We start from the raw sequence: 20,271 nt of genomic DNA, 5'->3' as shown, positions 1-20,271 counted from the left end.
TGTCCTTCATCTTCAACCCCGCGGACACATGTTGGTTTGCTGAGTCAGTGGGGAGAATAGGAAAGACACTTTCATTTTGACGGGGAAGTTCGAGTCTGTTTACTGTATACCGTCCTGTCAGAATGAGCCACGTGGAGTGTGTTTATTATTGAGCTACTTCTGGTGGATTTTATGGGGACCAATTCCTGGTATACTTCTGTTGGGCAGAGAGAGTCCCCACATTTTCCACCCTGGGAAGAGAGTCCCCACATTTTCCCTCCTCTTCACTGACAGGCTGCATCTCTCCCAATTCAGGGTCATAAGAAAAACTGAGTAGAGCTGGTTTAATGACATGCACGTGTGTGTGTGTGTTTTCTAGCGCTAGAAAGTTACTTCCTGTGGTTTCTTCTCTCAGGGCTGAACAAATGGCCAGCGTTCAGAATGCCCAGCGAGACAATGCTGGGGACAGGGCAGATTTCTGGAGGATGCGCGGCCAGAGGTCCGGCATGAAGAAGAACCTGCGGAAGAGCCGGGAAGACCTGACAGCTGTCGTGTCGGTCAGCACCAAGTTCCCGGCTTATGAGAGGGTTTTGCTGCGAGAAGGTAAGGAAGCCAGGCGGGGCTCGGAAATGAGCCAGCTGACCTCCAAGCCTGTCTTTCTTCATTTTCGGATTGTAGCTGTCAAGTTCACACTTACCTGTATCACTTAAACCAAAGCCAGGTTATAGAGTTGGACTTAGATTCAAACACAAAAAAAAAGACAAAAAGGCAAGCTTTGCAAACTTGTACATGGTGGCCTATTACCACAAACTTCATCATTTTCTAATTCTACCATTCAAGTGTTTTTATGTATTACCTACAGTGAGGTTCATCTTTAATAACGGGGATAAAGGCATATTCTTCAGAAAAGCTAGGCTGAAGTGGGGGTAGGAGAACATGCAGTTTCTTTCATTTAAATGTGTTATCAGTGGCCTGTAAAATACGTTTGCTTCTTATTTTTACAGCTAAGGAACTGTGTGTGTTTTCATGGTCTTTCTTGTCTCATTTCAGCTGGTTTCAAGAGACCCGTGGTCTTATTTGGCCCTATAGCAGATATAGCAATGGAGAAGTTGGCATATGAGTTACCTGACCTGTTCCAAACTGCTAGTAAGTAGTATGTCAGTGACATACATATATTTTAGCAACAGACAGGAAGGGAGAGAGATGAGAAGCATCAACTAGTAGTTGTGTCACTTTAATTGTTCATCAGTTGCTTCTCATATGTGCCTTGACCGGGGGGACTCAAGCCAAGCCAGTGACCTTTGGGCTTCAAGCCAGTGACCTTGGAATTATGACAGTGATCCTGTGCTCATTCCAGTGACCCCACGCTCCAGCTGGCGAGCCGGTCTCAAGCCAGATGAGCCTGTGCTCAAGCTGACAACCTTAGGGTTTCAAACCTGGGACCTTAGCATACCAGGTCGATACTCTATCCACTGTGCCACCACCATCAGGACAGTGATATTTTTCCCTCACAAAATTTTAATTTGAAAAATATCTAATTACAGAAAAAAAAAAGAAAAATTATGACTATCCACATATCCCCTGGAGTAACTGTCACAAGTTATTGACATTTTGCCATATATACACCCCCCTACCATCAACACCACTTATACATTTTTTTCAAATTTCTGCTGAACCATTTGAAAATTTAACAGTTTTTACCCTTCTAAGAATAAAGACATTCTCCTCCTATAGAGCTACACACTACTATTATCACAGCCAAGAAATTAAACATTGATTCAATAATATATATTATTTAGTATATAGTTCGTTTTTCAGGTTTTTCTCAGTTGTCCCAATTTTCCAATTTTGTCTTTCATGACTTATTTTTCTAAATTCAGACTGCAACCTCCCTGGCCAGTTGGCTTAGCAGTAGAGCATCAGCTTGGGTGTGGAAGTCCTGGGTCCATTCCTGGTCAGGGCACACAGGAGAAGCAACCATTTGCTTCTCTCCCTGTCTCCCTTTCTCCCCCCCTCCCCATAGCCATGGTACGAATGGTCTGAGCAAGTTGGCCCTGGGCATGGCGGATGGCTCCATGGCCTTGCCTCAGGCACTAAAATAGCTTGGTTGCCAAGCAGTGGAGCAGCTGCCCCAGATGAACAGAGCATCACCCTGTAAAGGGCTTGCCAGGTGGATCCCAGTTGGAGCGCATGTGGAAGCCTTTTTGCCTTCCCACTTCCTGCCTCAATAATAATAATAATAATAAATAAATAAATAAAAATAATAATAAAAATCTAATTTCAGACCACAACCAAGGATGCTGAAATACATTTGATTTTTATGTCTTTCTAGTCTTCATTTTTCTAAATTATTTGGTGACTTTGACATTGTGAAGAGTTCGAGCCACTTGTCTCACCTGTTGCACTGCCTCTTTCCTCATGATTTGATTTGGCAAAACAGCCTGTATGGTTCCTTCCCATTTCCTCTGGTCAGGTTGCACCTTATGTCAGATGTCTCATCACTGCGGATGCTGACTTGCAGAATTTGGTAGTCATTGGTTTCTAAAAAATTATTTAGTCCCTTGTTTTTGCTTTTGCTTTTGCAGAAACGGAACCGAAAGATGCAGGGTCTGAGAAATCCAGTGGGGTGGTGCGCTTAAATACCGTGAGGCAAATTATCGAACAGGTGAGAAAATTTATCTGAACATCATGTTGTCAGAAAGAATTGAGTTGTGGTTTGCTGCAGTCTTTCTGAGGATGGAGTCTGTATTTTAATTATAATGAAATGTTAAATGATAAAAAGTGAGCATAAATGCAAGATGTTTCTTTGTGTGGAAACTCTTGATATTCCGTGGTGGTGTGTTGTTTTTTCCCCAGAGTTCTCAACATTGTACCCAATAACCTGTTAATTCATTTTCTCAGAAATTCCAATAGATTGATAATACTAAGTGGATATAATGTGAAGAGAAATGTCTTCTGCTTTTTTTTTAAATTGACAAATTTTATGTGATGACACCTTTACTTATTAAGAAAAATTCTTCATTGCTGTACAATTTTACATACAGTTTTTATACCTTTTCCCCATTTGTAACAGGATAAGCACGCACTACTGGATGTGACTCCTAAAGCTGTGGACCTGTTGAATTATACTCAGTGGTTCCCAATTGTGATATTTTTCAACCCAGATTCTAGACAAGGTGTCAAGACCATGAGACAAAGGTTGAATCCAACGTCCAACAAAAGTTCTCGAAAGTTATATGATCAAGCCAACAAGCTTAAAAAAACTTGTGCACATCTTTTTACAGGTAAGTGAAATTTCAGATGTAGTCTCTTTGCTCCAAAGTGAAAAGCAGAGAATTGAAGAATGAAAGAAATAAGAAAATAACCTGGATACTAACAGAGAATAGTAATCTGAAATATTACTCATAACTCCTTGAAAAGTAGCTAATCCTATAAAATGTGTGTATTAGACTCATGTTGTTTGTGTATATACTTTTGACAGTTTGAAATAGTCAGAAAGATTCATGACATACAATAATTGGGTATTTAGATGAGGTTCAATTTTTTTTTTTTTTACAGAGACAGAGAGAGAGTCAGAGAGAGGGACAGGCAGGGACAGACAGACAGGAACGGAGAGATGAGAAGCATCAGTCATTAGTTTTTCATTGCGTTGCAACACCCTCGTTGTTCATTGATTGCTTTCTCATATGTGCCTTGACCGCGGGCCTTCAGCAGACCAAGTAACCCCTTGCTCGAGCCAGTGACCTTGGGCTCAAGCTTGTGACCTTTTGCTCAAACCAGATGAGCTAGGCTCAAGCTGGCGACCTCAGGGTCTCGAACCTGGGTCTTCCACCTCCCAGTTCAATGCTCTATCCACTGCGCCACCGCCTGGTCAGGCGATGAGGTTCAAATTTTTGTGAAGGATTACAAGGCTAGTGATAGGGCCACGTGTTACAGCTGGGACCCACATCTCCATAGGTGGCATCACTGTCCTCTCCTTACCCATCCACGCATATCCTGACTTACAAAGTGATAGGAACTTGGTCTCATTGTTGAAAAATGTCCCCTCAATGGAAACTTGAACACTTTGGGAATTGGATGATATTAAGGATTTATTACTGCTGGTTTTAGGATGATAATCATGTTGTGATTATGTTTTCTGTGATTATGTCTTTAGGGAATGTTTACTAAACAGATTAGTTATGGATAACCTAACATACATATATTTACAGATGACAATATGGTGTTTGGGCTTTGCTTAAATAATCTTCAGTGAGGAGAGTGGGTAGGGTACAGACAATACAAGACTGGCCAGGAGCTGATAGTTGTTGAAACTGGTTCTGGTTGATGTGGCCATGGAGTTCATTAAACTGTTCTCTCTACTTTTGTATATGTTTAAATTTTTCCTAAAGGAATACTTTTTAAAGGTCTTGAAATGAAGGCCACTGCTACTATTACTTATGAAAGTAAAATTTGAGAATGTGACATGTTTTAATAACTGATTATATGTGCTACCTATATAAATGACTAGTTCAGTGAATATGGTATTATCAAAAGTTTAAAAGAATTACATAGCCCTAGCCCTGGCTGGTTGGCTCAGCAGTAGAGCATTGGTCCAGTGTGTGAAAGTCCTGGGTTCGATTCCTGGTCAGGGCACATAGGAGAAACGCCCATCTGCTTCTCCACCCTTCCCCCTCTCTTTCCTCTCTCTCTCTCTTCCTCTCCCACAGCCAAGGCTTCATTGGAGCAAAGTTGGCCCGGGTGCTGAGGATGGCTCTGTGGCCTCCACCTCCGGTGCTGGAATGGCTCCGGATGCAATGGAACAACACCCAGATGGGCAGAGCATCATCCCTGGTGGGCATGCCGGGTGGATCCCAGTGGGGCGCATGCGGGATTCTGTCTGACTGCCTCCCCACTTCTAACTTTGGAAGAATACAAAAAAAAAAAAAAAGAGTTACATAAAGTTTTGGTCATGAAAGTTTGTGAAAGCCACATGAGGAGACTGGATGTCCTTAGGGTAATGACAGCTCTTTTGTGTTCAGCACCAATCATCCTCAAGCGATGTCCTATTTAGCATATCTGACACTGAGGGGGCGATGAAAGTATGTCCCTATTAGACTCTTGTTTTATAGTCACAGGCTTTTGTTGTTGACTATTGAGCTGCACTACTTAACACTGTGGCAAAATGCTGCACTAAGAAGTAATTTAGTGAATGAACTGGTACACCATAAACTGGAGTTTATGAGTGTAGAGGCATAAGAGCTTGTGCTTTTGATATATTCATACATAATCTTCTCTCTGTCATTTTTACTACTGCTACTACTAATTGTAATAATCATATAGCAATAATTAATATTACTATTTTCATTATAGTAATAGGTAACAGTGTCTCAGTCTTTTCTGTGCCCTGTTATTTTGGGCCATAAAAAAGGCCAAGTGACTTTGGCAAGGGCACATGTCTAGTGTATGGCTGGCCCAGATTGAAACTAGGACATCTCTGAGTGTGTGTCCAATAATCTACGTTAGAGCACAGACTTATTCTTCTAATGTTGAAGGTCACACAGTGCAGTTCCTCCATTTATCAGAATATCCATTTAACTGAGGCCCATGTGATTGTGACATGTTCAGCCTATGCCTACTTCATCCCCCCTTCCACTCCCACCTTCACTCAAACTCAAGTCCATTGAATGGCTAGGAGCCTCTCTCAGAGAGTTGAATTTGGGGTTCATGTGAGGATATGAGATACCAGGAAGGGAAGTAATGGGCTGTGGAGTGAGGGCAGAGCGGAAGGAGGAGGCAGTGACTCTGGGTCACTCCCTCTATCTACCTCTAAATTACCATCATTTGCTCTTTGAAGCAGAGGCCACAATAGATGTCCGGATCTGAGTGAGGATCTTGAAGAGCCCATGTGTAGAAGTTAACAACTCCTGATTCAGCTCTGCTGATACATTATGAGATCTTTGAAGGCAGGGACTGTGCAGGATCCAGCTCATGTGCCAAAGGCCAGCATGGGAACTAGTGCGTAGGCATGGCATAACTGTGGCTTAATTAGAACTGCCTCTGGCATACCAGACCATTTCTTGCCTAAGCTCATCAAGAAATTGAAGGTTTTAGGGTAACTCAAGTCAGAGGCTGGAATGGAAACGTAGACACTGAACATCTAGTTTCATCTGAAATTTTGAAGTGATCCATTCTCACCATATGTTGCCAATCTCTGGAGTTCTGCAGTCTTTAAGGATAGATGGAACAGAGCACCAAATAACTGTTACCAACAAGCTTTCTGTTCTGCCAAATGACCTTTTACAGTATGGTTCCAAACTTCTGATTTGACTCCTCAAAGCTGCGTAGATGGTCGCCATTAAGCCCTTTCTATTCCCTGTGTCTCACCCAGCCTGGCCGGGCTATGACTTGATTGTATATGTTGTGGCCAGAATCAGAGGCTTTTACGATTTTACATTTATGAGACTTTTATGAATTAATAAGTAGGAATAGTAGAGCTGCTTTGATGAACACATCATTCAAAATCCAGGCTTATAGTGCCTGTAGTATTGCTAGGCTCAATATCCTTCTTTTTCCTTATTGGACAGTAACAAGAAAAGCCTGTCCCACAGGTGACTTTTTAAATTATGACAGTATTAAACTGGCTGTCCTTTCAGACCCAGCGTACTACTCAATTAAGAGGAGATGACAAGGGAAGCTTTATTCTGAGATTTGCTCAAAAGCGTATTAACCCGTCAGCATGAGTTCAAGTGTTGGGCTGCCCCTTCCTCCTTTCCAGTAAAAAAGAATATTATAGGATACGTTTGCATGTACAAGTCAAGAAAAGTTATTTTTTTAAAAACAGAAGGATTAAATTCCATGTTGTCTTGGAATTCCTGAAACACTCAGTTCATGGTTTGCAGACCACTGAAATGGAATTGTGGACTTAGAGACCCAGGCAGGGCCATCTGTCTTAGGAAATTGCAGGAATTTTAAAGTATCACAGGATATTGACATTTTTATCAGCTTTCATGGGTTTCATTAATGTGAAATTTGTGCAGGGCCAGCCCTGGGACTTGGGAAGTACTAGTAAATGCTACTGATTATTAGTAGTAATATTACTTTATGCTTATTTTATCTTCTTTGAATGTTACATATTATAACAAAAAATTCTGTGTCAGTATGTAGTCATTGAAAAGGCTTGGGAGGGAAAGTGGATGTTGTAGCAGCTGAAAGTTTGCAGTAGGCGACTTCTGGTTTCCCCGGGGATTGCAGAGACTGGTGACCAAGGGAGTGGATGGAGGATGCTGTGCTGTCTGCCTGGGCACCTTGGTTGACTTGTCTGTTTAGGGGCATCCGTGCCACATGAATAGCTTAATTGAGATTTAATTTACATATCCTATAATTCATCCATTTACAGTGTAAAATTCAGTGGGTTTTAGTATACTCAGAGTGGTGCAGCCATTACCACAATCAGTTTTAGGACATTTTCATATATTTGACTCATTGTGAATTCAGTAAGAGGTTTTATGACCTTTTTCATTTTATCAGGGAAAATGAACATATTTTCTGCATTTTGTAAATGGCCCCTTGAGCTAGGCTTTCCTCATGATAGATATGGACTATACTCATTTTATACAACTTCAATTTAAAGCTCAGAAAGGCGGCTTAATGCTTTCTATACATTCAGTGCAAATCACTCATGTTGTCTTGGGGGTGTACAGTTTCATTTCTATATTTAAGTACTGTGGCACCACGCTTTACCCAGGAGCAGAATAATGATTGTAAAGTACCACGATAAGGATGCAAAAGCCCCAGGAATCAAGGTTAATCTTTTTGAGTTGTCTGATGTATCAGTTTATTCTAATGCTATAAATAATTAATAACCAGGGAAATTGTAAGCTCCCTTAGGATTTTCCAAGGTCAGTGTTAGAACTTTTTTAAATGAAAGAGTGGTATTTATTACCAGGAAGAAAACTTGAAGCATAATTGCTTAGAAAATTTGCTTAATGGTTCTTTTTTGGCTATCTATGAAGAATTATGCAGACCTCAGGATAGATGGAGCAGGGTGCCAAACAGCTTTTACCAACAAGCCCTCATTTTCTTTTGCCATACCTTCTAAGAAAAGGCTACTGCATTGTAGTTTTATTTTGTGTGGGTTTTTTTTAGTCCTAATTTACTGCACTGTGATCATTTTAGGTCCAATTTAATTTATTATTCAGGACCAATTTAATTTGCATGTCTGATTTATCTCCATTGGGTCCATAGATACATATTGCTAAAGAATAATTTGCATTAGTTTTATATTGGTGCTTTAAAGCCATGCTTTTAGATGGGCTGTGTTGCGCAGTGACTGTGGCTATAGGCTCTAAAAGCAAAGCCTGAGTTTGCACTTAGGTTCTTTACTTATTTGATGTGAGGTGTTGAGATAGTTCTCCTACGGTGCCTCAGTTTCTGTCCTGTAACATGGGGATGATGTCAGTACCTACCTCTCAAGGTTTGTGTGGGCATGAAATGAGCGAATCCATGTAAGGTATTTGTAAAGTGCTTGGTCAGTCCTTAGGAAGTGCTATTATGTACAATAAATCTTGTTCTGAATAGAAAGTGTATATTACTGAATGTATACCTATAGAGCTAGGTTAATCTGTATGTATAGTCTAAAATGTTTAAGCCTATCAAAATGTTATACATTTAAATATTACCTTCAGTACTTTATTGGCGGTAGCCAACAGTATACTAGTATGTAGTTTTCTTAGTTAGAATATACATGTCTGTGTAATAGTCTTTAAAATAATGGTGCTTTATATCTGTTTTAGGTGTCTGATCTTCCTGAAAATACACTCTTTAAAAACATATTTTTAAAGGTAGCTTTTCCAGGCCCTGGCCAGTTGGTTCAGCCGTAGAGCTTCAACCTGGTGTGGAAGTCCTGGGTTCTATCCATGGTTAGGGCATACAGGAGAGGCAACCATCTACTTCTCCCTTCTCTCTCTCTCCTTTTCTCTTTCTCTCTCTCTTTCTCTTTTCCTGCAGTGATGGCTCGATTGATTTGAGCACGCCATCCCCGGGCCCTGAGGATGGCTCGCTCCATCAAGCTTTTGCCTCAGGCGCTAAAAATAGCTCAGTTGCAAGTGACCCCAGATGGGCAGAGCATCAGCCCCAGATGGGGGCTGCTAGGTAGATCCCAGTTGGGGTGCATGCAGAAGTCTGTCTCTGTATCTTCTTTTACTCTCATTGAAAATTAAAAAAAAAGTAAAATAAGATAAATAAATAAAGGTAGCTTTTCTGAAAGATAGACATTCTGAAATTCATTCATTCATTTTAAGTTTATAACATCCATCTGTAATGTAAACTCAACTAAAGAGATTTAGTATTCAAATGTGTGCAAACTTTCTCTTGCATTTGCCAAAGTTTTAATTCAGATATGATAGAAATGAGTCTGAATTATGTCAGATAAGTTTTTAAGTAAACATTGCTTGGGAAATTGATGCAAATCTTTTTTGCTTACATTTCTATAGCTACAATCAACCTAAATGCGGCCAACGATAGCTGGTTTGGCAGCTTGAAGGACACGATTCAGCATCAGCAGGGAGAAGCAGTTTGGGTCTCTGAAGGAAAGGTATGTGGCATAGATGCTCTGCTGCGAGGTGAGAGTCCGTGTTTTGAATCTTTTCTCAAGAGGGTAGTGAATGTAGTAAAGCCATGCCCATTCGAAGGTATTCTGTCACACGTACTAATCAAGTTTGCACTATTATAAATTCTCTGAAAAAAGTGATAAAGTGAAAGGGCTTTCGGAAGAAAAGCAGATTGTGATACATGCAACCCTACATTCACTTCCCTTTTACTTTTAACGTAGTAACTAGTGTTGTATTCCAAGCACACTAATCAGAGCTTACAAGATCTCGAGCTGAGTCCCACAGCTTACTAAGGAGGGGGAAGCTCAGCAGAGGCGAGAGATGAAGTGGAGGGGTGCAGAAAACATGACTAACAATTAACAGAAAACAAGCAAATGGAGGTGGAATCATTTGCTTAAAGATTGGCAGAGAATGGGCCCTAGGCGTTTGAGTAAGTGATAAGAGGGCATTAGGAAACTTGTGTAGGCTTCTACAATTGGCTAGCTTCTCATCTGTGGCTGTAGGTTATGCATAGCTCCACGCAGGGAGGATGCAGAGTGTATAACTTCTGTGGTTTGGGGAGCCTTTGGTGGTAGGCTTCTGTAATCCAGTCGAATTTAGGTAGTTTAGAGGGACAGTTTCACTGTGGAAATGAGTCAATTGCCAATGAGATTGTTGAGCCCCAGTCTTGCTCTTTGGTAACTGCATGCTTAGTCAAGGTGTCTAGCATCTCCTGAATGATTACAGCCTGCTAAGGCTCTATGCCAGCCTCCGTGGTGACAACAGGTTGAATAGGACAGAGCATCTGCCCTCAAGGATTTGAAATCTTGTGGTTGAGTGAAGAGGTGTGCAGCACAAGGCAGCGTGCTTTGGTTACTAGGAGACAAGTACCAGCAGAAGAGGCTGAAGAGAAGCCAGGTTCTGGAAGACAAAGCACCCCCAGTCTGAGGAAGCATGACTCAGTCGCTCTCTATGAGATGGATGGTGGCACAGATAGATAGGGTGGAGGGTTCCTAATTTCAGTTCCTGCAAAAAAGTTAACATAGGAATTTAAAGCCAAGTGATTTCAGGGAAATAAAGTTGACTTCCCTCTCTCAAACGCATCAAGGTTTCAGTCACTTGGCTCTGTTCTTGGGAATTTTCTTGAGTCCCCACTCCCAGGAGCCATGTCACACCCCACTGACCCTCCAAAACAAATTCCTCTAGATGGAAGGGATGGATGATGACCCTGAAGACCGAATGTCCTACTTAACCGCCATGGGCGCGGACTATCTGAGTTGCGACAGCCGTCTCATCAGTGACTTTGAAGACACCGACGGCGAAGGAGGTGCCTACACTGACAATGAGCTGGATGAGCCAGCTGAGGAGCCGCTGGTGTCTTCCATCACCCGCTCCTCGGAGCCGGTGCAGCACGAGGAGGTGAGGCGAGGCAGGCCACTGGCTGCGAGGCCGTGGGCAGGAAACAGAGGTGCTGGTGTTTCACTGGAATTCTGGACAGCTCTTAATTCAGGGTGCTGTAGAAGGTATTCCTAAGGGTTGAAACAAGTGACTTGTAGGGAGTCTCTCATTCCAAGTCAGCGCCTGCACGGCTGTGGTAGTGGTCCCTGGGGAAGCAGGACAGGAACTAAGTGTCCTTGGGCAGGGTGGATAAGCTGAACAGCTTTATGGGCCAGCTGTCCAAATTGCAGGTGGGGTATTATTTTTTAAATACAATTTGTTGTATTTACTTGTAACCTTTGATTAGGCCTCTCTTTCTGTACTTTTAGGTATCCCTGCTTCTTCTCCATCCTCCCTGTAACCTTTCTAATCTTGCTAAAGCTCCTGAGTGTTTCCCCATCAGTTTCCTTCTCTCTTTTATTTCAATTTTTTAATTGAGTTCATGATCAAATACATGTCTGATCACGTGTACTGTGCATACACTGGCCAATGAATAGACAGCATCTGTGATCCTAGAAATCACATTGACAGGTACTAAGTCGGGACCAGAGCAATTATTAGTTGCACCTCAGAGAACATTGGGATAATGGTCTTTGTAGATGAGATTATTCATATATTTGGGTAAATCTATGGACTACCCTTTAGCAACTTAGTGCATTTCAGTGAATGATTTTTATTCTTTATGAAATAGAAATATCAGAATTTAAGGTGAAGGAGAAGATAAAACCCATCAAGATGAAAAAATTAGTATATACCAGTGGACATGTTTTAAAGAATAAATTTAACTCCTTAATGTCTGTTGATACAGATAGCTAATGCTTAATGTGACAAAAGATATTTTAGACTTTAGATATTATATATTTTCTTTTATATGTTAAAGGAGGAGACTACTACAATGGATGCTTCCTACAATGGATGCATCTAGTTAAAAAAATATATCTTAAGCCTTTGCTAATGGGAATATGCCTGGTTTCTGCCTTTTCAGTAGAAAAGCCCTAGGTCAGCATCTCAGCTTATGCAATTTAGGAACTTGTAGCAAAGTGTAACCCTCAAATTCTGACCTTCTGCAAGTCCTTGGAACTGCAGCAAAGCAGACGAGTGCTTTTTTCTCTCTGCTGTGATGTCCTTGTTGTGAATGAACCTTTATGTCTTGTAGAGCATAAGGAAATCCAGCCCAGAGCCACGAGCTCAGATGAGGAGGGCTACTAGCAGAGATCAACTTAGGGACAATAGCCCACCCCCGGCATTCAAGCCAGAGCCGCCCAAGGTATGTGGCTGGGAAGCCCGGGATGGGAAGGAAGAGGAAGCAGACTCCCCCGGAGTGCCCTCCGTCACCAGGGAACATCACACACAATAAGATGGTGTTCGTTTGTGTTTTTGACTCACTGTTTGTCAATTAGAATGTGCCTTTGGTCCCACGGAGTGAACCCAGAAATTAGGGAAAGGCAAAAAGATAGGAAAGAGGGAAAGGAAGATTTAGGAGAATGTTCAATTTTAAAACTGTTAGTATTTTTCAATTAATTTGTTAATTGATGAAGGAGAAAAGTTTGATGCCCAGAATGACCAAACTCGGACTCTGTTTTTCTTTTTCTGCCCAATTAGAGTTTTCTGCCCACAATCTGATTTAGACGCAGCAGAAAAATCCTTACTGATGATCTAGTAAAGAAAACCACCACCATTGTTTAACAATGCCTCCTATTATGAGGGTGGCTTAGCTTATTTTTTACGTAAATCATTATCCAGAACAAAATCAAGATAAGAACACATAGGCGTGTCCCGATTCTTTACCTCTTCTCTAAATCAAAGCCATGGCTATAGCCTTTTCCTTATAACTCAATGAAATTGGTCTATTTTACTCAATAGTTCAGATGAGATGAAAGGAATACAGTGTAATTGATTATGTGAGCTGTCAGAAGTACTTAACAATCTCATAAAATACATCAGTGGTCATTTACAAGCAGGCCTGAGATCCAAGTATGAAGGAAGGTGGGCATTTAGCATGATATGACTTCCCCACTCCCTGTGCCATTCTCATCCATGGCTGGACACGCCTCACCTTTCAGCTAGGGCAGGTACCCTCAGTGTGACATGAAGTCAGGAGCCCACTCTTCGATCCTGAAGCCTGACTGGTTCTGAGGTCTTCTCCAAAATTCAGATCCCCTCTAGAGTGAAACGAGGTCTGAGCTGCCTGCAGAGCCCCAGCACATCCCCAGCATCTTTTTGGTTTCCAGAGCTTTGACCACTCTTCTGTAGGAAGTGAGGAAGGGGTTAGGATACCCGACCAGTGGCTGTTGGCCCTCCCGTATTTGATTCTGTGTCTCAGTGGTATTTGCTGACCACCTGTGGAAACTGATCAGGAAATGGAGTGTATTAAAAGTGCTAATACTGATGTGAAAATAAAATGAAAGCCTAAGGTAAAAATGTTATTGCTTTTTTTTTTTTTTTTTTGCAGGCCAGGACCCAGAGCAGAGAAGAGTCCTTTGACTACTCCAGATCCTATGAATACAAGTCAAACTCTTCTTTGGCTGCTGCTGGTAACGAAATTCCCGGGGCACCTGCCAAGGCTCATCCTCCTCCTATTGCAGCAAAGCCTGCCTTCTGTAGGCCTATACTGAAGCCCTCCACGCCCGTCCCTCCCCCAGAGAGTGAGGAGACGGGGGAGGACAGTGAGGTACAGGACAACACACCCAAGTCTGTCCTGGGCAAAGTAAAAATATTTGAGAAGATGGATCACAAGGCAAGGTTACAGAGAATGCAAGAGCTCCAAGAAGCGCAGAATGCACGGGTAATTGTTTTTAAACCACTGGATTATTTTAACGTGTCAACAGTAAGAATTTTAAATAAGTTTCATTTCAGTAAAATTATTCGCAGTTCTTTTTCCACTGCGCAAACACAAAAAGGTTGTTCACATGCTGCAAGAAGCTGAAGGCACATCCTATGCATGTCATTTCCGGATTGTCTCCTATTGGTGTGCCTCTTTAAAATGGGATTGGAAAACGGGACCAGCGGGAAACCAGCAAGCCGACTCACTGTCCAATGGTTCATTCTTTCCCTCTTACTCATTTTTTTTCTTAATTACTACAGATTGAAATTGCTCAGAAGCATCCTGATATCTATGCAGTTCCAATCAAAACCCACAAGCCAGACCCTGGCTCACCCCAGTACACAAGGTAAGGGCTCTTCAGCCAGCATAGATCTATAGGTGGGGGTTACTTAGGATTTGGAGTTCTTGGAAAGCATTTTATTCACCTACATTTCAAAGTAATGAAAAGAGTTTTTCCCCTGGTCAACAGTTTATCTTACTTAGACAAATTTAATTGTAAGGATTACAGAATCAAATTTTCATGGTAATTTTGCTTGTTCTAAAACTCTCTGACAAAGCATAATAAGTGGCATTTCGAGTTAGTTTCCTTGATACACTGAAGCACAGATACGTTAAATCATATTAGGATAGCGCATGAGCAGAATTCCTGGAGCTTGTACCCAGTGGCGGCATTCAAATAATTTAACAACTGGCTCTCTGCCCTAATGACCATTTTAAGTATAGAAAAGATATAGCAAAAGGTAGTTTATTATTTCGTGCATTTAATACTTAAATGAGAACAATAAAAGGTATACAAAATTAGATTATAAGAATTTGAAAATGTAAATGAAAAAATATTAAATAATACCTGACAAAAAGCAATGAAACTGTTATTTAAGATATTTCCATATTGCTTCTTGATTGGTATCCTCACTTGCAATTTTTTCCCCCTATGGACGGAACTAACGTTACTATGGGTGCTTAGAATACGCTGTTGTGCAGATGAACGTTAAAAAAGAGTAAGGAATGTAACTTTGTGATTTCCACATTGGGCCGCTGCCCAGGTGCCCACCTTAGAGAGAACCCTGATTACAAGTACCATTTTAACAACCAGTTCGCCAAACTCAACAAAAAATTAGATGTTGGTTCTGCCGAACTAATGTGAACTGGCTGAATCCCACCACTGCCTATGCCTTTTTTGTTGCTACTATTTTCTGGCTCTTTAAGCTCTTAACTCCTTTGCATCACCTAACAAAGTCAGGCCACTTGTGCTCAACTGGGGTCTGAATGGACGGTGACAATAAATTAACTGATGTTGGTAAGATGCTGCATTTAAAAAATGCTATAGGCCCTGGCCAGTTGGCTCAGTGGTAGAACATTGGCCTGGTGTTTGGATGTCCCAGGTTCGATTCCCTGTCAGGATACACAGATGAAGTGACTATCTGCTTCTCTACCCCTTCTCTCTTTCTCTCTCCCCCCCCTCACAGCCATGGCTCGATTAGGTCCAGTGAGTTGGCCCCTGGCGCTGAGGATGGCTCTGTGGCCTCCCCCTCAGGCACTAAAAAAGTGGCTTGGTTTCTGAGCAGCCAAGTATGAAACAAGGTGGGCAGAGCATCGCCCCCTAGTGGGCTTGCCAAAAGGATCCTGGTCTGGCACATTACAGGAGTCTGTTTCTCTGCCTCCCCTCCTCTCACTAAAAAAAAAAGAAAAGCGCTACATAAGCACTGGGAATTATCATAGTGTCTTCCTGTTGAGGTTTTACACTGGATCATTTCCTGCTTCCGAGAATAGGAGAAAAAAATAAATCCCTTTTCTTGTGTCTGTTCTGACTGGAAGCTAGAGTCTAGTTTTACAGCAGCAGAAAACTAGGGGCATATTTCTTCACCTTCAAATAGTGACACTGTAGCCAATGAACTTAGGGGTTAGGAGGATACCCCCTCCCCATCCAGCAGGGGAATTCTTAGGTCAGCAAGCACTAAGAATGGCTTCCTCCCTCACTACCAAGGTGGGCCTACTGCCACCCCCATCACTCTGTGAACCTGCAGCAGGGCTAGGAGTGTCCCTGGTTTATCAGCTCAGAGTGTGGCCCAGAAGTAAGCGATCTGTCTTGGGTGATTGCCTGCTGTGCATTTATTTAACTCTGTCACTATTTTAGTTCCAGACCCCCTGAGCCACAGAAAGGTCCTTCAAGACTCTATCAGGATGCCAGAGGAAGTTACGGCAGCGACGTGGAGGAGGAAGAATATCGCCAGCAGCTGTCGGAACACTCAAAGCGCGGTTATTATGGCCAGCCTTCCCGATACCGGGACACGGAATTGTAGATATCTGAGAATGGACTCTTCTGTACCCTGTTGTCACCACCTCAGGGCAACACTCCTGCCGAGCCATGGGATCCTTCTTTCCAGTTAAAATGCACTGTGGACATGTGGTGGGACCTGAGCTCTTGTTTCTTCGTGTGGAGCCCAGGGGCTAACCAATGCAAATTCAGAACTGAAGCTTCTATTGGTGGGACTGGGTCTGGGGACTTTGTGGCTTTTTGCTCAGAATTAAGAGAAACACTACAGTTTGATACTGTTGCCTGCTTCAGTGGACCAAAATCTGTATTAATTCTGTTTGCGTATTTTTAACATGTATATTAAGAAGTGAAAACTATTTTTCTTTAATGGCTGTATTCAAGGACTGTTTCAGTGTGAGACAGAATGTGAAAAAAGGAATAAAAATACTGTCGGACTCCAACTAAATTCAAAGAAGTATTTTATTACAACTCTAAGTGCCTTTGAGGAGAAGTGTCTTAAATTTTCTTCCTTTGAAGCTTTATGCAAAGCCATAATGGACTAAAACATTTTGACTAAATTTTTATACCAGTTTAATAGCTGTGGTTTTGTCTGCACTGTGTCATCTTTTCGAGGCATTTGTCTTTGTAACATTTTCCATAAATTCTGACTATATATAATAGCTATTCTTGGTAGTTTGGCTACCAGTGCTAAATAGCTTGAAGACCAAGACATTGGTATAGAAATATTTTGTTTGTGCTCCACAAAAGAAGCTAAAAAGAAAAACACATTTCCAAAAGTGTGTGTATTGACAACAGTTTTATAATTTAATAAAAAGGAGGACATTGCAATCAATAATTTGCCTTGTGGTGGATTCCTATATTCCTATTTTTAAATGCAACTTTTATTTCTATTACTGAGCATGAAAGTAAGAATATGCCAAATGCTGAATACTGGGAAATGGAGACATATTAAAATAAAGCCCTGGCCAGGTAGCTCCGTTGGTTAGAGCTTTGTCCCGGTATGCCAAGATTGTAGGTTTGATCCCCAGTCAGAGCACATATAAGAATCAATGCAAGAATGCATAAATGAATAGAACAACAACTCAGTGTTTTTCTCCCTCCCTACCTGCCTTTCTCTCTCTCAAACCAATAAATATAGCCTGACCTGTGGTGGTTCAGTGGATAGAGCATCGACCTGGAATACTGAAGTTGCCAGTTCAAAACACCAGCCTTGCCCCGTTAAGGCACATACGAGAAGCAACTATGAGTTGATGCTTTCCGCTTCTCCCAACTCCCCCCTCTCTTTTCTCTCTCTAAAATCAATAAATATGATCTTTAAAAATTATTAAAAAGAAAAAAATTATTAAAAAGAATAAAATCAATAATTAAAAAATAATAATAAAATTAAAATGACCCCAAATCCCATTTCTCAGATAATTTTGTGCATTTTCCTCAATTACATATTTGTGGATGTGTGTGTTACATTTGGGATTAAGTTGCATTTGCAGTTCTGTTTCTTACCTTTTCTATTTAACATTCTATCGAGAACATTTCTCCCAGATTGTTACAACTCATGCAACCATCATTGCTAATAAGTAAAATAATACATTGTGTGACTGCTGTATAAGTAGACAGTTCTATTAACTATTTGTATTGTTTCTAGTTTTTTCCCTCTTTTACATAAAATATTCCTCTTTGTATATAATCCATTTTTGTATATCAGCAGTCAGCATCTCAGTCCTTTTCTACAAGTAGGTTCTTGAAAGTGGAATTATTGAGCCAAAGCATAGGAACCTTTTTAACTTTCTTCATGTTTATTGCCAGTTGCTTCCTAGAAAAGTGGCATCAGTTTATACCCCTACGTCCACTCTTTGAAGACTAACGTATGTTTAGACTCTAAGTACTTTGAATTTAGGAAAGGGAGAGTCTTGTTTCCATTAAGGATCATTTATAATATGAACTGACAAATGGGTTAAGCTCGTGTGTTGAGTTAGAAATTCAGCTGACTCAACTGAGTTATGGATATATCCTTGGTGTGTCTCATCAATTTGGGTGCTGTGATTCACAAACCACTTAGTGCAGTACCTTGAATTTCTGAGTCTTCAAGGCACTGATTCAAATCTGTATACTTCATAAATTAAAAGCTACCCCTTGTGGATAGGAAAAAATATATTAAACTGCATGATGATTTAGATTGCTACGTCCTTTGAATACAGAAACAAGCCCTTTTGCAAACCTAGGGACTGAAGGAGAGGAGGCTTTTCAGCAGGAGCTGGGCTGTCATCTGGCTCCATCACTTTGTGATACCTTAAGTGAGGCAGACAGGACCTCGGTTTCCCAGAATGTCCCATAGTATGCCTGCCCCATCCCTATTCATATTCTGCTTTGTTCTGGGAAGGATTTAAAGCTGCCTAAAGTATATGTGGAGTATAAGAAAAAAAATGGGCCTGACCAGGCGGTGGCGCAGTGGATAAGAGCGTCGGACTGGGATGTGGGGACCCAGGTTCAAGACCCCGAGGTTGCCAGCTTGAGCATGGGCTCGTCTGGTTTGAGCAAAGCTCACCAGCTTGGACCCAAGGTCGCTGGCTTGAGCAAGGGGTTACTCAGTCTGCTGAAGGCCCACGGTCAAGGCACATATGAGAAAGCAATCAATGAACAACTAAGGTGTCACAATGAAAAACTGATGATTGATGCTTCTCATCTCTCCATCCTGTCTGTCCCTATCTATCCTCTCTCTGACTCTCTCTCTGTCTCTGTAAAAATAAATAAAATAAAATAAAATAAATGGGTGCTAGGCACATGAAGAAAGTGAAAATATCAAAATAGGAAAAACAAAGCCTTGGGTGAGGGCAGTGTTCATTATGAATGCCAGGGGCCACTGTGAGGCGCAAGATGTCTCTTAAGGGGAAAATTTTTCAAGGAATTATTTTTATTCTGTGTGATCTATTTTAGGTTGCAATCACGGCCACTTATTTGCAATGATGATTTTGGAGGTGAGTTTCTTGCTGTGTCCACCTAGGGCAGAGGCACAATTCCAAGGGCCTTTCAGAATAAGTTCCGGAGAAAGCATGCAAAGCTGCAAGTGTAGAAACTCCACTCTGCACTCTGGCCTAACCCAGAGATCAGTTCTAGAGTATCCAGGGCCAACACTTCCCAAATAGCAGTAGGACATGCATGAAGCCCTAAGGTAAACATGTATCCATCATCCTGGAGAATCAAATTTGGCAGCAAGAGGGTGGGGCGAGGGGCAGCATGCGCAGTCTCTGCCAATTAGAGGAGTGATTCATAACTTTCCACCCATCCCTGTTCCCTGTATCTGTCAACCCCGATTTTATTTATTGCGTAAACAGCAGTAATTTGGGAACTGGGGGAGGTGTTAATTTGGGTAGTAGACCCCAAGACCAAGCTTTGTGAAAGTCATTTGGGAAGTACAGAGAAATTCCACAGTGGTAAACCAGGACTTAAGTTCACGCAGAAACACAGGTGAACTGCATAAAACACACGCCTCGGAGTCTTCCCACCCAGGCTGTCGGGCAGCTGCGCTATTTGCTCATCAATTGGCTTCAGGCTTTGAGGGCAGCTCTGTGCGTCCTGCATCCTGTGCCAGCCTGAGTGCCTGTATCGGAGGGAGAGAGGGGACCCTCACTTCGCTCCTTAAAGCAGGAAAAAGTGGAGACCTTTGGAAGATGAGCTCCCAGCTGTGCAAAGCCTGCAGGCTAGGCGGAGGAGCCCCGACACTGTATCATGCAGCCCCCTGAGGCCATTTATCCGGCCCCCGCCGCACTTCTGGAAGGGGCACCTCTTTCATTGGTGGTCAGTGAGAGGAGCATAGTTCCCATTGAAATACTGGTCAGTTTGTTGATTTAAATTTACTTGTTCTTTATTTTAAATATTGTATTTGTTCTCGTTTTATTTTTTTACTTTAAAATAAGATATGTGCAGTGTGCATAAGGATTTGTTCATAGTTTTTTTTATAGTTGGGCCCTCCAACGTCTGAGGGACAGTGAACTGGCCCCCTGTGTAAAAAGTTTGGGGACCCCTGCTGTATAGGGTCTTAGGATAGGCTGAGAGAGATGTGAGAGGGGCTGGAGGATTATTCCTAGGGAGAAGGGGTTGGAGGAGCCTCCATGGGGTTCCCTAGAGAAACAGAGCCAACAGCATGTATGCATATGAGAGAGAGAGAGAGAGAGAGAGAGAAAGAAGGGTAG

General features: G+C 41.8%; 1 protein-coding gene across 8 annotated transcripts in view; it reads left to right on the top strand.

Moving 5' to 3' along the window:
• TJP2 (tight junction protein 2) overlaps window positions 1-16,919 on the top strand; it is a 135,045-nt gene extending 118,126 nt beyond the window's left edge. For 7 of the 8 annotated variants that reach the window (XM_066368029.1, XM_066368028.1, XM_066368030.1 and 4 more), the window contains 10 exons: window positions 395-582; window positions 1,030-1,125; window positions 2,565-2,644; window positions 3,053-3,263; window positions 9,453-9,553; window positions 10,755-10,967; window positions 12,142-12,252; window positions 13,438-13,770; window positions 14,070-14,155; window positions 15,944-16,919. In XM_066368029.1, the coding sequence (XP_066224126.1) occupies window positions 395-582; window positions 1,030-1,125; window positions 2,565-2,644; window positions 3,053-3,263; window positions 9,453-9,553; window positions 10,755-10,967; window positions 12,142-12,252; window positions 13,438-13,770; window positions 14,070-14,155; window positions 15,944-16,109 (1,585 nt within the window). In that variant the 3' untranslated portion in view covers window positions 16,110-16,919. The remainder of the gene's footprint in view (window positions 1-394; window positions 583-1,029; window positions 1,126-2,564; window positions 2,645-3,052; window positions 3,264-9,452; window positions 9,554-10,754; window positions 10,968-12,141; window positions 12,253-13,437; window positions 13,771-14,069; window positions 14,156-15,943) is intronic. The other variant, XM_066368024.1, reaches the window with a different exon arrangement.
• The last annotated feature ends 3,352 nt before the right edge of the window (window positions 16,920-20,271 follow it).

Source organism: Saccopteryx leptura, chromosome 2, assembly GCF_036850995.1.
Source record: "Saccopteryx leptura isolate mSacLep1 chromosome 2, mSacLep1_pri_phased_curated, whole genome shotgun sequence".
In the NCBI taxonomy this organism is placed as follows: Eukaryota; Metazoa; Chordata; class Mammalia; order Chiroptera; family Emballonuridae; genus Saccopteryx; species Saccopteryx leptura.
This window is presented reverse-complemented; position numbering and strand designations above follow the sequence as displayed.